Below are 14566 nucleotides of genomic sequence, written 5' to 3'. Positions count from 1 at the left end.
GACGCTAATCTTTAAGAAATCCCCTTCTGGTTCCTGTTTTCCAGATGTCTGTGTATAATGCAGATCAGTGGCTTATTGTGTGCTAGAAAGTAAGAGTGCAGCATGTCTGAATTCATGGATTGCTGCCACAGCAACATCAGAGGGAATGGAGAATGCTTAAAGTAGAAAAGAAACAAGATGTCAGACAAGAAAGCCTAAGCCTCTACCTTCAGAAATTCTAAAGGAAGAGCAAGATAAGCTCCAGGAAATGAGAATGATGGAGACAGATTTCAGTACAGGCAGCTACAGAAAACAATAGAGAAGATGCCAGGAAACCCGCACTTGGCTCTTTGTACAGGGAAAGGAGATAGCAGTTAGCAAGACTAGCAAGGGTTTAATTTTCTTCTGCATGCTGAATCTGTATACCTCCTGTATTCCACTGGGTAGTGCTGAAACTCTTTTTTTTCTTTGAATCCTGTGAATCCATGAGTTGAAGGCCCTGAGGTCTGGGGACTCCTGAGGCTGCTGACAGTCACAGTGGGAAGCTGTGCCTCATCTCCCAAATGCTGGTACCCTGAGGTCTTGTCTGGAATCCCTCAGAAGCATTGTTGAGTCACTTGAAGTGACGCTATTCCAGTGCTCATACTCAAACTGTCTCATGTCTGCCTTAGTGCAGACAAGTTGAGAGGTGGGTCCTTGAGTAGGCAGGGTCATAGACATCAGAGAAATGATCGAAAATGGATTGGTAGCCTTCTGCAGCCCATAAGATTAAGGATCGGAGTCTTGGGGAGAATTGAAGTAGGATAGGAAGACAGGGAAAATTGTGAGGACATGGAAGAAAAGGAGCCCCTCATGCCGACTGCCTACTGTGGACACCCCAGGCAGTGTGTCCTGCTCTAGGAGGGGCAGGCACCCCCCCCCCACCTGTTTCCTCCTGTTGGAAAACAAGCTGAGACCCACACCTTCAGCCATACTTGTTCTTCTGAGTGCCCCCCTAACTCTCATGCTTCAGTCTGTGTTAAAATAATTATTAGCCCCTCCATCCCCCAAAAAAGATTGACAAGAGGAAAAAAGAGAAGACACTGGCTACTGATACCAGGAACAAAAGGAACTATGTTCCAGGTGTCTTCGAAAGGGCAATAATCGGAAGGTTGCAAACAGTTTTGAAGAGCTTAGGTGAGATGGGCCATATCCTTGAAATCCACAAACTTTAAAAAACTCACCAGCAATGAAGTAAATGTCATAGGGATATAGCTGTTATAGATCATATAGCTGTTAAAGACTAGAATTTGTGGTTAAAACACTTCAAGAGCTAGCTCTCCAGGGCCGGAGTTATTTCACTACTGAATTTCTCCAAATATGTAAAGAAGAAAACTTACCAATTACAATCATTGCAAGCAAATGGAAGGGAAAGCTCGTCGGTTTATTCCATAAAGCCACCGTTCCTGTTTCCAAAGTAAGACAGAGACAGCACAAAAAAGAAAACTATAGGCTGATTTCTATGGTAAGAATGTAGCAACCCTCAACAGAACAGCAATTGAATTCAACCAGGGATGAAAAGAACAATACACCATGACCCCATGACGCTTATCTGGCTGGTGCAGTATTTGAAAGTAAATCAGTGTATAACCTACCATGTAAACAGTCTGGGAAAAAGATCACATGATCATATCAATAGATATCTCCCCTTCCGAAAACAAAAACAGCCCACCACCCTCCTTACCCCCAACCCACACATAGTCACACAAAGTAGAAAGAAACTTAGAGCTGTTGAAGGTGTCTGTAAACATCCCGCAGCCACTAGCCTGGTTAAGGGTTAGGAAGATTAAGTCACAGTGGTGCACACCTCAATCCCAGCTGCTGGCCAAGGAGCCTTTGAGCCCAGGTGGTCAAGACAAGCTTGGGCTCCGTGATGAGGCCTGTCTCCAAAAGAAAGATGGGGGAGCAAAGGGGCGGGGTGGGGATTGATGAGTGAAAGCAAAGAGAAGGGAAAAAGGCAGCAGGGCAGAGTGCTTGTTGGAGACTGCAGTCAGTACGTTAAAGCAAGGAAATGAAGCCTAAGAATCGGACGGCCCTACTTCACTTGGTTGTAGCGTGAATCTTAAAGAGTCTTATTAATAAGAACGAACCTGGGGCCAGTTATTGGGGTGAATGCTGGAAGGTCAGAGAGACAGAACAAGCCACAGCTTCCTCACCTGGCCAACTTCTCAGCTGATCTTGTTTCCTCAGACTGGAAGCCTCTGTGTTCTCATATCTGAATGGCTCTCAACCGAACTGTGCTGCTCAAAACCTAAAAGCTTAACCAGCCAAATGCTTCTAGTTTCTGGTCCTCACACCTTATATACCTTTCTGCCTTCTACCATCCCTCCCTGGGATTAAAGGCTCGCTTTCTGGGATTAAAGGCGTGAGTCACCATGCTTGGCTGTATCCTTGAACACATGGATTTCTGCCTCTGGAATGCTAGGATTAAAGGCGTGTGCTACCACTGCCTATCCTAAGTATCTAGTGGCTTTTCTGTTCTCTGACCCCAGATAAGTTTATTAGGGCACACAATATTTTGGGGAATACAATACCACCACATTTGGTGTGTAAACGTTTTGTTTGCTGTCTGTTCCTTCACCTGTGAGGAGCAAGCCTGATGAAGATGGCTTTCCACACGCTCACCTTTGTGTGTGCCATAGCTGTACCTAGAGACCTGTATTCTCTTGCATTTATTCTATGCATGTAACTTTCTGATTTTCCTTTTCCCTCCTAAAGCTCCAAGAGTCCTGGGTCTATGCATTGTCTATACTACTGTTGTAGGTGCCTGTTAAAGACAGGGCTTATGAAGTAACTGGCTGAGGTCCATATGACTGGCCAACATTAGTGCATTAGCATTTACACATAAAGTCTCAAGAGTTTGATCCCCTACAGACAGCACCAGGGCAGAATTCCCAGTATGACAATTAAAACACCCTCCCTCCCTCCCGTCTTCATGTCAAGAGCCAATTGTCTTTGTCACACAAGTGGCTGCACAAACTGTTTGATCAGTCACTCAAGGGTTGTCTGACCTGGAGAGTGAGCACTTTGGCTTTCCTGCTAAGCACCTTTTAAGGACTGAGACGAGCTTCCAGTGTGCTACTTGAGTTTATAGTTGACCCAAAGCAGCATAGTCCCGATCCACAGGCAAATTCAGAATGATCTTGACCATTGGAAAAAAATTTTCTCTAAAGAATAAAATTAAGCCAGGCAGTGGTGGCGCATGCCTTTAATCTCAGCTCTCAGGAGGCAGAGCCAGGCGGATCTCTGTGAGTTCGAGGCCAGCCTGGTCTACAGAGTGAGATCCAGGACGGGCACCAAAACTACACAAGAGAAGCCCTGTCAAAAAGAATAAAGTTAAAGGTGAATGTGAATGATCTAATGAGAAACAAGGATGTAAATAAAATAGATATGAGAAAGGGGGCTGGCTAGGTGGCAGTGGCTCCTCCCTTTCTCAGATACCGGTGTCATCTGGCCTCGGCTCTCCTCCACCGTTTCCCGCCCATGTAGTGTTCCTCTCTGAATTTCTAGCCTAGTGGGTTTTGGTTGGGGCCTTAAACTGATGGTTACACCCCAGCTCCTCCATGCCCACCAGTGTTCTCTTGCAGTCCCCAAGCCGTCGAGCTATCACTGTGCTGATCAGCTCATCCCTTTATAGTTAACACACACTTAGAATGGTGGTGAAAGATTTGTCTGAATCACAGTTGATCTCAAGCTGAATAGTGGATTTTACTGTTACTGGGGAGAAAGGGTAGATGACTGAAAGCCATTGTGTCATTTGTGATCAGATGTAGATCTTTTATTTTCCAGTAAAACAGTGAGAAAACAGTTGACTCTTTACATGCACCAGGAACCAACCTGAACACCTTACCTTTCTAGCTTATTCACTACATTCCCAAGAGGAAGTAGGTGGTGGAGGTCATCCATTGTGTAGATAAAGTTCCCAAGAGGTTAGGCCATTTGCCCAAGGTGGTATTTGTAGGTCTAAGATAAGGCTTGAAGTCTAGTCCTGCTGGCCAGGCTCTAGACAAGTTGTTCTGCATTGCCTGTCATTGGGGCTGATACCCAGTACCTACCACAGTCAGGCCAGAAGGACCTGGAGAGCCTCTAGCTAACCCTCCATCTTAAAATGGGGGGCAAAGAGCCCTCGTCGGGAAGGCAAGAGAATTTGGTTTGCATACTTTAAATTTAGAGAAGAGAAGATACATAAGTTACTGGGGTTTTAAACCCGTGAAAAGAATATTGTGGAGAAAGTGATGAGTATTTGGTATCAGCTGATTAACTAGGAGACTTACAGTGAGGCCCATAAGGAGTGCTGTGCTAGAGGAGGTGGACCTTGCCGGCTGGGCCGAATGAACAACCAGAGCTGGGACAGTCCAAATGAGTCTCCCTGGCTCTGGTCCACCTCTGTGGGGCAGCTGACTTGGGACTCCAACTCATACGCAAACTCCACTGTTCTCATCGAATAATAGTGTGACTTTATAACTGAAGACAACTGGGTACAGGAGCCACAGGCTGCCAGGTGTTGCAACAGTCTAGAGATGAGTTTCAGACCCAGGTCTCCTGACACCAGGTTGGAGTACCTGTTGTATTTTAAATGGGAGAAGGTGAAGAGGAGAGAGCCCTACAATATGGAAGAGAATTTCCTTGAGAATCTGCCCCTGCTCTGTGAGGTTAGATCACTGTGGATCTGAAAGTGGTGTGGGTGTGGGAGGAGGGAGCCTGACTCACCACACATCCTTTTCTTTGTGTAGTATGAGCCCAGAGGACCTGGTCGGCCCTTGTACCAAAGAAGAATTTCATCTAGCTCAGCCCAGCCTTGTGTGGAAGAGGCAAGTACTCCACAAGGCAGCCTGGCTCAGGGCAAAGAACTGCAGGACCGCAATCGCCCTCCTGCTTTCAGCTTCCCAGCCCCTGAGTCCTGGGCCAACACCACCTCGTCTGCCCCCTACCAGAACATTCCGTGCAATGGACCCAGCAGGACAGCACAGCCCAGAGAGTTGATAGGTAAGATGAATGGGTGAGTTTTCAGAAAGCTGTGATTTCGACTCCTCAGTGCCTGAATATTTTGGGGGCTGTTTCCTGTTAGTCCTGCCCACATTGCATTGCTCGGAACCCCCTGTGGAATTGCAAGGGTGCATAATACAGTGTTATTTAAATTTTAAAAGATTGGAAGCAAAAGCTATGTGTTGATGGACAGTAACACTGCTTAGGAAGACTGGGACCAAGTGTTAAAAGTCCTTGAAAGTCCGGTGGTGGACATGTAATGTTTATACCCGTTTTCCCCTCACTATTTGTGGGAGACCTGCTCCCACTTTTACCCCTAGGGTACTCTTGAGTAGGGAGAAGTGAGAAATATTTAGATAGAATTATATAGAGGACAGAGACAGAAACACAGGGTACCCTCGGGAGGGCCTGTGTCAAAACCTACCAGCCCTTTCTATCTCTTCTAAAGGGCTGTTTATAGAAATGCCAAGGGGTGAAGCAAAAGACCTCCCCCTAGCACAGCCAAGTACAGACCCTTCCAAACACCGGGTCACCATGCACGTGGTCAGTTCATCATGCAGCCCTACTGGGTAAAGCAAGCTCACATCTCACTAGGAAACCTTTGTGGGCTCCCACAATTATTACATGTTCACTTAGAATAAAAGAGCTAGATATGTTGGTGTGCACCTGTACTCCCAGCACTGAGCAGGCCGAGGAGGAAGATCAGTAGTTCAAAGCCAGCCTGAGCTACATACTGAGATCTTATTTGAAAAAACTAAAATATTTCAGTGTAAATGTGTGTCACAAGAAACGATAGTGGCTGTAACCGGTAGACCCTGGTGCCACTGGAGCAGATTTAGAGTAGAGCATGCACAGCACATTGCTTCTGATACAAGCATGTTCCGGTTCACGGTAACTCAACTGCCCGAGCAGATTAGTGAGTATTTATCTGTCAGCACATCTCCTGGCCCCTGTTGACATTGGTTTCTGTGTGTTGGGTGCTCCTGTGGGCATGGGTGCTTTTTCTGGGTGATTCTTCAGGAGACGGGTTCAAAGTGTGGTTTCACATCCTGTGGCCGAAGTTGCATGTGCTTGGGCTAAACAGCCCCTGCGTTCTCGGGGAAGGAGCAGGCCGTGAGCAGGTTGTGCTCCTGCTCCTCTGGTTAAACCCTGTCGCTGTTCTCTGTTCCTAGCACCACCCAAGACTGTCAAACCCGCTGAGGATCAGCTGAAGCCTGACGGCACGGAGGTGTCCAGTTCCTTCAACTACACGGTGCTGCAGCACCTTGGCCAGTTCCCTCCCCTCATGCCCAACAAGCAGATCGCAGAGTCGGCCAACAGCAGCAGCCAGCAGAGCCCGGCAGGGAGCAAGCCCGCCATGTCCTATGCCAGTGCGCTGCGTGCCCCGCCCAAGCCCAGACCGCCACCCGAGCAGGCCAAGAAGGGCAGCGACCCGCTGTCCCTGTTCCAGGAGCTCAGCCTGGGTAGCAGCCCGGGCAGCAACGGCTTCTACTCCTACTTCAAGTGACCGCGCGCACTCTCAGAACGTTGAGGTCGAGTTTGTCGTAGGGTTGAGGTGGCAGGCTCCTCTGTGCACAGTCTCTGCGTGATGTTGACCGCGCGCTCACTCGGCCCCTTGCTGCTAGACCTGCGCCTAAGTTTAAAAGTATATTCCATTACTTTGCATTTTTGATGTGAGTCAGAACTTTGACAGCTTTTATGTAGAATAAAAATATTTTTAAATTCGTGTATTGTTACATATGTTTGCATCAAGCTAGCAGCTAAGAGGTTAATTGTGCAACTATAAAAAAGAAAAAAAAATTTGTCTAAAATGTATTTAAAAAGAAAAAATGTTAAGTAGCATTTACATTTATTCAATAATATTACCACATGCTGGGTTTCTGTACCAGAAATGGCCAGTTGTTGTACAAATGTATGTTATTTTTGCTTAAATTCATTTAAAAATTTTTTTAAATAAAGGGGCAGCATCTTCTAAATACTTTATCAGCTTTTTTTTTTTTTTTTTTGGTGACAGGATGCTGTATTCTAAAACTTTCAGAGTTTTAGACTATCTGTGACATGCTGTTCTCTCCATCAGCGTAGGGTAAAGGTCAAGGCCTTCTTTGCCCGTGTATTCTGTATGCCATTGGGTTTTGAAATGTGAAAAAAAAAGAAAAAGAAAAAAGAAAAAAAAAAGAAAACAAAAACAACAATAACAAAAAAAGTCAGCAACCCAAAACCCAGTGGCATATTTAGTTTTTGTTGTTTGGGTTTTTTGGAGAAGCAACGCTTACAGCTTGTTTTTAATGTTAATTTCATAGTATGGTTTTGTTGTTGTTGTTGTTTTTGGTTTTTTTGTTTTTGTTTTTTAAACAAATCATGAAGCTGAAAAATTTTTAGGATTGTTGGTGCTTAGTAGACTTGATAACTATTTTAAAACTGCGTGAATTTAGTGAAAAAAAAATCTTCTTTCTCATTCTGCATGTGTAAGTGTTTGTAGCCTGGCCCCTCCTCCAGGGCAGAAAGAACTGTGCCGACTAAAGGTTTGGGTTTCTTTTCCTCCAGTGAAAATTTTGGTACCTTATTTGATGTTTACATTAAGATATGACATTACACATGGCAATTCTAAGATTTTTCTAGTTGTTCTGTGTGAGGAAGATCATAAAAGAACAGTGTTTGTCCAAAAATCGATCAAATCTAGGGCATGTTTCGTATCTTTTGATTCTTCAGGAATTCCCCCTTGAACTCACTGAACATAAAAAATTTAAACAACTGTCTGCAGTAGTCTGCAGCCCGACAGTTGTGAATGAATGTGGAAAGGGAGGAAGAGGCTGTCCTTTCCATGTGTTCTTTGACACATTTGAAGTAATGAATGTTCTTATCGGTTCCTGATCTAGTAGTTCTGATCTTGTATTTCTGAGATGTCTTGAGACTACAATATATCTTTTTTTTTTCTTTTTAAATTAAGATGAGGCCAGGGGATATTTCAAAAGAGCCAACCTTCCTGATGATCATTCGAGCACAATTTTCTGGAAGACTCTTTTGAGAGAACTTTTTTAACTGGGTTGAAAGTGGCAAGGGGAAGGTAGAATTACTACATCTGTATGACTAGGGGTTAGTCTGTGGCGGCCATCTATGGCCTCCTGGAACCCCTAGACAACGTGGGATAAAAGGCTGCATTGGTTAAGGGCTAGCCAACTCTAGGACCAATGATGCAGCCTCTCTAATTCAGTTCCACCTTTGTGCTCAGGGCTGAGCCATTGGTACCTGGCTTCCTGTCTCAGGCTGACCACCTCTTTTGAGGTGGCAGATGTGGACCCACAAACTGGAGATGCGTTAATGGATAGTACAAATCACAGCAGGGGAGTGGATCTAGTGAGCCAGGGTACCACACTCTCTGCATGATGTGACATCATCACATTGCTGGGCATGTTTTAGGCTGAACAAGACAACTTTTGCCACAGGCCTCTGTGTTTTCTAACTGTGTGCCCAAACAAGAAGTAGGACTCCCCCATGATGAGGCTGTACGTCCCATCGGTGATAGCCCCCACTCCCACACTTGCCCACCCCCACACATGCAGACACACGGGACAGCAGCACATGCTGGGCAAGTGTTCAGAGCCATTTTGCTAATTCAGACAGAACTATACTGTTTTGGTTCCCCTCTCATGAGCAGATTATTGCCTAGTTTTCTGTTTCTCATACTTGAACCTTTAAAAAATGTCAGTTTGTAAATTATTTATGTTTAGTTAAGGTCACATGTGCTGTGCCCTGTCATCTTCTGTAAAGACACTGATGGTAGGACACCTTGGGCGAGGAGCCCATCGGAGTGCAGTGACATTCTCAAAGTGGTTATTTCTAAGAAATGACACTAGCTACTTACTTGTGACTGCTGCGTTGTGAATGTCTGAGTATTCCCATCTCTGTCTTGATTCTGCAGCTAGTAGAGGATTTGTCTCTGTGTTTTCCTGTTCTGTATACAGGCTTATTTTAACCCTACTCCCCGATTTCCAGTGTCTGTCTTCCCATCCGGGCTCAAAGGAGCCTGTTACTCATGACCAGCAGCATCTAGTAACAGTCTTCGGCAGATCCCACCAAAAGAACCATTGTGAATTCTCCCTGCTGGCTCTTCGCTGTTACTTGGCTAGTGTTAGCAGGGTTAGTCAGTGTCATGAAAATAGCTTATTTCATTTCTCAGATTGAACTTTAGAGCTCAGACAGAACATGCACACATATGTGTGTGTGTGTATATATATGTGTGTGTGTTTGTTTACATACATAAGCACACCCTCTTTTTTTTTTTTTTTTAAAGAAAACTTGATAGCTCTGTGAACTTGATAGCTCTGTGAACTTGATAGCTCTGTGATGCCCTTTTCTTCTGGATGGATTTCTCCTGAGGTCATTTTATGATTTCTTTGTTCTTTTGATCAGTGGAGTTTCCCTGTCCCTGCCAGTACTGATTTTAGTCATTTCACTACAACTTGAAGTATTTCTTTCCCTCCCTCTCTCCCTTCCTTCCTGCATCTTTTTCTTTCTTTCACTCTTTTACATGATCATTCATAGTGTTCATGCTAAGTTTGATCCCCCTTCCCCTCTTGATTGAAAAATAAATTCCTGTTGAGAGTTGATCAACCTCATGCACTGTATCCTGGATTTTTTTCTGGTGTGTTTTTCAAAGAAGTCCGTTCTAGCTCTGTCATTGCTATAATATCTTGTCCTTGCTCAATCAGTAGTTAATTATTGACCATTCAAACTAACGACCTCGGCCTTCCCATCTTGACACAGACATGCTTTCTGTGTGGGCGGGCCATGTTGTATGAGGAAAACATCAAATTGTCTGGTGTGGGTTCTTTTGCTTTTGTTTTATTCTAATCAAGATTCTAGGATAAGTTCAGGTTTGGTCTGAGCATCAACTGATCTTTTCTGCTCAGAGAACAAAATAAGCAGAAATCTTGTGGAATAAGCATTACCCAATTAAACATAAAGCCTGTTTATGTAAGAGGTTTCCTTGTGTCTGAAGGCACTGAAGTTCTGAAGAAGCTGTGTCTTTCTAACCTTGAGCTCGTGTGTTGTGTTATGTTGCATAGTGTAGTTGATAGTTCTGTTTGATATGTTTCATTTGGAGAGCAAACTGAAAACATAAAAGAACATATCTCTAGCCACTGTGACTAAGAGTCAGGATATGAAAACAATTTTAGGTTAAATCTGAGTATTTCAACTATGGTCGTGGAAAAAGTTAGATTTCCTAAAATAGTTGATTTTTTAGGAGAAAAAATCATTGTGTGAAAGAATCATTGCATAGTGGAGAGTTTTGTTAATAGAAAAATTCTATAAAAACATAAGATTAAAACTTCCCATATAGTAAAATATATACATTGCTGCTTTAAAATATTTAGGCTGTTCATCCCTCCCCACCCACCTGTCGACTTCCTCACGGCTAAGCTTGTCTTTTCTTATCAAATAGACAATGTTTGCCTTTCCCTCAACATATGAAGACCATCACCCTGTGTATCTTTTTCTTCTGGGTACAAATGTCCTGGGAGATCACTTGTCCTTTGATCGATATTCATACTGCCTAGAAATGAGAAGAAGGGTGAGTGATGCTTCAGCTAGGACTTCTTGTTCAGAATAGCCCTCCGGATGTCCCCCTCCGGATGTCCCCCTCCGGATGTCCCCCTCTGGATGTCCCCCACGGTATCATGTACCCAGACGGAGTACGCATCATGTCGGCTTCACATTTCCCTCTGAGACTTGACAGCAAGACTGCTAAGTTCACACTCGGCCAGTTTCATCCCTGTTTAATTAGCAACCCCAAGACCACTGAAAGGGGGAGATTTTTGCTAGCATTTGACATTCTAATAAGATATCAGAAAGTGGTATTATGTCATCAACTCGAAGCTAGAATGTCAGGTTAGACAGGTTTTGTTTTTGTTTTTTAAGTTTTAGTGTAACATTCAGACATTTGAACCTACTGGAATTACCTACTTTAGAGTGATCTTTAAAAAAACCTTCCCTGTTTAAAAAATGTTTTGTAAGGGAGGTACCTAATAGAATCGAGACTTTGACTTGTAAGCCTTGGGGAAATCCCAGCCCGTTTATACAGGGGTACCCTGAATCTTTCCGAAATAGGTTTCCAGAGAAAGCCCACGTGTCTTGTAGTTTCAGTCATCAGAGTGGTAGATCAGACTTTACTTGCAATTTGTTCAACAGAGAGATTTTATTTTGATACAAATATTAAACATAAAGCATAGTAAGTTTTATATCATTCTATGAGTTCATTAAACAATATTATGAGATTTTCAGTATGTTTTTGGGGTCTTTTTGGCTATTTCTACCTCTGTACTTTATTTAGCATACTAGCATGTGGCTGCCTGCCTTAGAATGATGTATGGGAGGGGGAATCAATATTACCTTTTAAGAAATTTTTGATTTTTATGGGATAATTGTTTTACTATTTTAATGTTTGAAAGTGAAGGGGGAATGGGTGGCAGATTACATACAGTGATAGCTATTTACAAATCTATCGTATATTAAGATTTTAGAATTGTGAGCAAGATCGAGCAAAAAAGAAAAAAAGTGATTGTGAAGCTGAAGGCAGCCTCAGCTCTCCCTGGACGGGCTGCTGAAGTGCAGGTTGCTGTACCCACCCGCAGGGTGGCCACACAGCTGTCCAGGGGGTGCACTTTGAAGACCACTGGTCTAGAGAAAGTCAGGGGGTCCTCATCTCTTTACTCTTGGGTCATTTTAGTCATCCTGACACCACAAGTGGCCCATCCATGGAAAAAGCTCTCTCTACCTTTGGGGTCTCTGCTGTGTCTCCTTATTAGGATGCAGGGGTGCTTTCATTTCTAGGGTGAGTTTGTTGTTAGGGACGCAGCTGCCTGGCTGTCGTCTGGAAGCTGTGCATTTGTGGGATGTGCTTAGAGTCAACCTTGGTCCCTACACTTGGGAGGGAGACAGAATTGTGGAAAGAAGCCATCAGATGCCCCAAGAGTGCATTTGCACTTATTGAGGCTCTTAGTGCAGGAGTCCCTGTCCTAGGGTAGCAGTGACATGGAGCCTCAGAAACTTTGGGTAGTCCCCAGTTAATGGAGTCGATAGCTTTTCATCTTTTTTTCTTCTTTGTCTTCTTTGGTATGTGTGTTGGGGGCGAGGGCAAAGAATTTACTTTCATATTATATGTTTCTCAGGTTAACAAAGTTATTTTGAGTTCTCTGCCATGCCAGCAGGTGTTAGGGAGAGCATGGGTGTGTATGTGGCAGAAAAGAAGCAATCGTTTCTGATTCCCTTGCTACCTTGAAGAACTTTGTATGTTTGTAGAAGAATTGAGGGGAACACACCCCCTCCACAGCATGAGTGACGCCTAAGTCATAGCAGACATGGATGAGCAAGTTATTTTTGAGAAAGAAACTTCCTACAGCATAATAAACCTGACAGGTCTTTGGATGTTTTCACATTTGTGTATTGTGTTCCATGTTTAGCCTGGGCTACAGCTCTATGGGTACTGGGCTCTGCTTCTTGTGTTTAGTTTGGCTTTGAATTTACTGTTACTAGCAAGAAAATGAATCTATGTTTAAGGTAATAGAATGTAGAACAACATAGGCGTAGAAGTATAATACACAGTGGCCATCCTAGAGCGCACAGTTTTCGAATTTTTACCCCCAGTACTTACTGCCTGAAAGGCCCGGGAAGCTTTGGCTGCAGGTTGCGGGTGTGTGTGTTCAGCACTGCTTCCTCAACGCACCCCCAGCTCCTAAGGGACTTTGGTTTATTTGCAATTTGTCTTGCATGATAACCCTTTGTATCTTTAGGGAGGTCAGAGGACTCTTTCATCCAGGTTAAAGTCCCAAAGTGTCAAATATACTTGAGACTGTTTCTCACCAACACCCCTTCCCACGCACACACGGAGGAACGGTCCTCGATTTTTATGTATCAGGACCTCACCTGCTCCTATAAATCTGTATATGACATTATGTACATCAAGTACTGTATCTGGTTTCTGTGCCCGCCATCTGACCTGATTGTTTGAAACCCATAAAGGTACTGGTTATATGTGATAGTTGCATCCCAGGGGAATAGAGTGGTTCAAATACTTTCTCTAAATTATAAAGCTAATGGGGTTTGCATTTTAGTAGAGTCCTAATATTAGTGACACAGGATCTTTCTTTTTACTGTTTAAAAAAAAAAAAACAATTCTCTAAATGTGGTCAGTGATGGATAGGATCAGTCACGTGGTAGATTCATTCTGGGTCTTCTATTGGAAAAGCCTTCATAAGGGAGGCCATATATAAAACCACCCTGGTCCATTTGTGTTACAAGTACCACTTATGCAGCATCTAATTAAGCATAATCTACGGCAAAAGTAATAGCAATGACTATGTTCCTTTGCAGTATATCATACCTCATCTGGGAGGCCCTAATACCTGAAGAGTTTATTCTTAAAAGTAAAGATGATTTTGTACATTAAGATAACCCCCAAAGCTGTCCTCCAAGGCTTTTCTTTTCTCCTTTCTTCCTTTCCTCACTTGGGTTTTGGAGTCCCTTAGCTTATGCTACTTCCTTAAGACATGTTTTGAGCCCGGGAGTCTATGGTGTGATCATTGTCAGTGAAGTTCTTTTGTTTTAAAAGATTCATGGTAACACAAAATGTATTTTACTGCTACAACTAAAATGTATTTATAATAAAATGCCTTTTTAACAATTCAGAGTGTTTATTTTGTGTGGACTTTCTTTCTTCTCCTCCCAAGCCTACAAGTGTTGGAGAGGTTAGCGTACACAGAAGCGGTAAAGCTCATGGAAGGAGGGCCCAGTGTCAAGAAGTAAGGCTGTGACTTTGCAGAGAGCTGGGACACAAATCACCAACTTCAGCAGTAGCAAAAGCCGTTAAGGCGTAAATAATGTCACCTGGAATGTTAAAGGCAACATAGCAAGAAAACGAGCCTTCTTCAGGGTGCCATTCTCTGGATCAGAACTTATTTATTTTTAGCAAATGTTCTGAATTACTCTTTTTTTATTTTATTTTTCTTTATTAAATTTTCTACTCACTCCTCATGCTATCCACAGACCCCCCTCCTCCCTCCTCCCACCCCCAGCCCTCTCACCCAAGCTACCTTTCATCCCCACATCCCCCCAAATCGAGGTCTCCCATGGGGATTCAGCAGAGCCCAGCTCACTGAGCCTAGTCAGGTCCAAGCTCCTTCCCACTGCACCAAGGCTATGCAAGGTGTCACACCACAGGCACTGGATTCCTAGAAGCCTGCCCATGCACCAGGGACAGATCCCGATCCCCCTGCCTGGGTGCCCCCAAACAGTTCAAGCCAAACAACCATCTTCCGTGTCCAGAGGGCCTAGTCCAGTCCCATGGGGACTCCACAGCCACCAGTCCACAGTTCTCTGAATTACTCTTAACAGGTCTTGTAGTCATTAATACCAGGCTTGTGTGGCTCAGAATTCGAGAGCTCATTAATCTAGTATACACTGATATATTAAAGTAGGGCTAGTACTACACCTCACAATTACACAGAGGATTGCCCCGAACCCATCTTGGAGAAATGTTGGCCTCTGTGATGATGCAGCTTCGAGA

At 43.9% G+C, this 14566-nt stretch overlaps 1 protein-coding gene across 5 annotated transcripts in view; it reads left to right on the top strand.

Moving 5' to 3' along the window:
- The window catches only part of Helz (helicase with zinc finger), a 156825-nt gene extending 143137 nt beyond the window's left edge, over positions 1 to 13688 (top strand). For all 5 annotated transcript variants that reach the window (XM_052759623.1, XM_052759626.1, XM_052759622.1 and 2 more), the window contains 2 exons: positions 4752 to 5004; positions 6177 to 13688. In XM_052759623.1, the coding sequence (XP_052615583.1) occupies positions 4752 to 5004; positions 6177 to 6511 (588 nt within the window). In that variant the 3' untranslated portion in view covers positions 6512 to 13688. The remainder of the gene's footprint in view (positions 1 to 4751; positions 5005 to 6176) is intronic.
- The last annotated feature ends 878 nt before the right edge of the window (positions 13689 to 14566 follow it).

Source organism: Peromyscus californicus, unplaced genomic scaffold (genome assembly GCF_007827085.1).
Source record: "Peromyscus californicus insignis strain IS unplaced genomic scaffold, ASM782708v3 Scaffold_3__1_contigs__length_106647218, whole genome shotgun sequence".
NCBI classification, from domain to species: Eukaryota; Metazoa; Chordata; class Mammalia; order Rodentia; family Cricetidae; genus Peromyscus; species Peromyscus californicus.
Note: the sequence above shows the minus strand (reverse complement) of the source record. Positions and strands in the feature narration are given on the sequence as shown.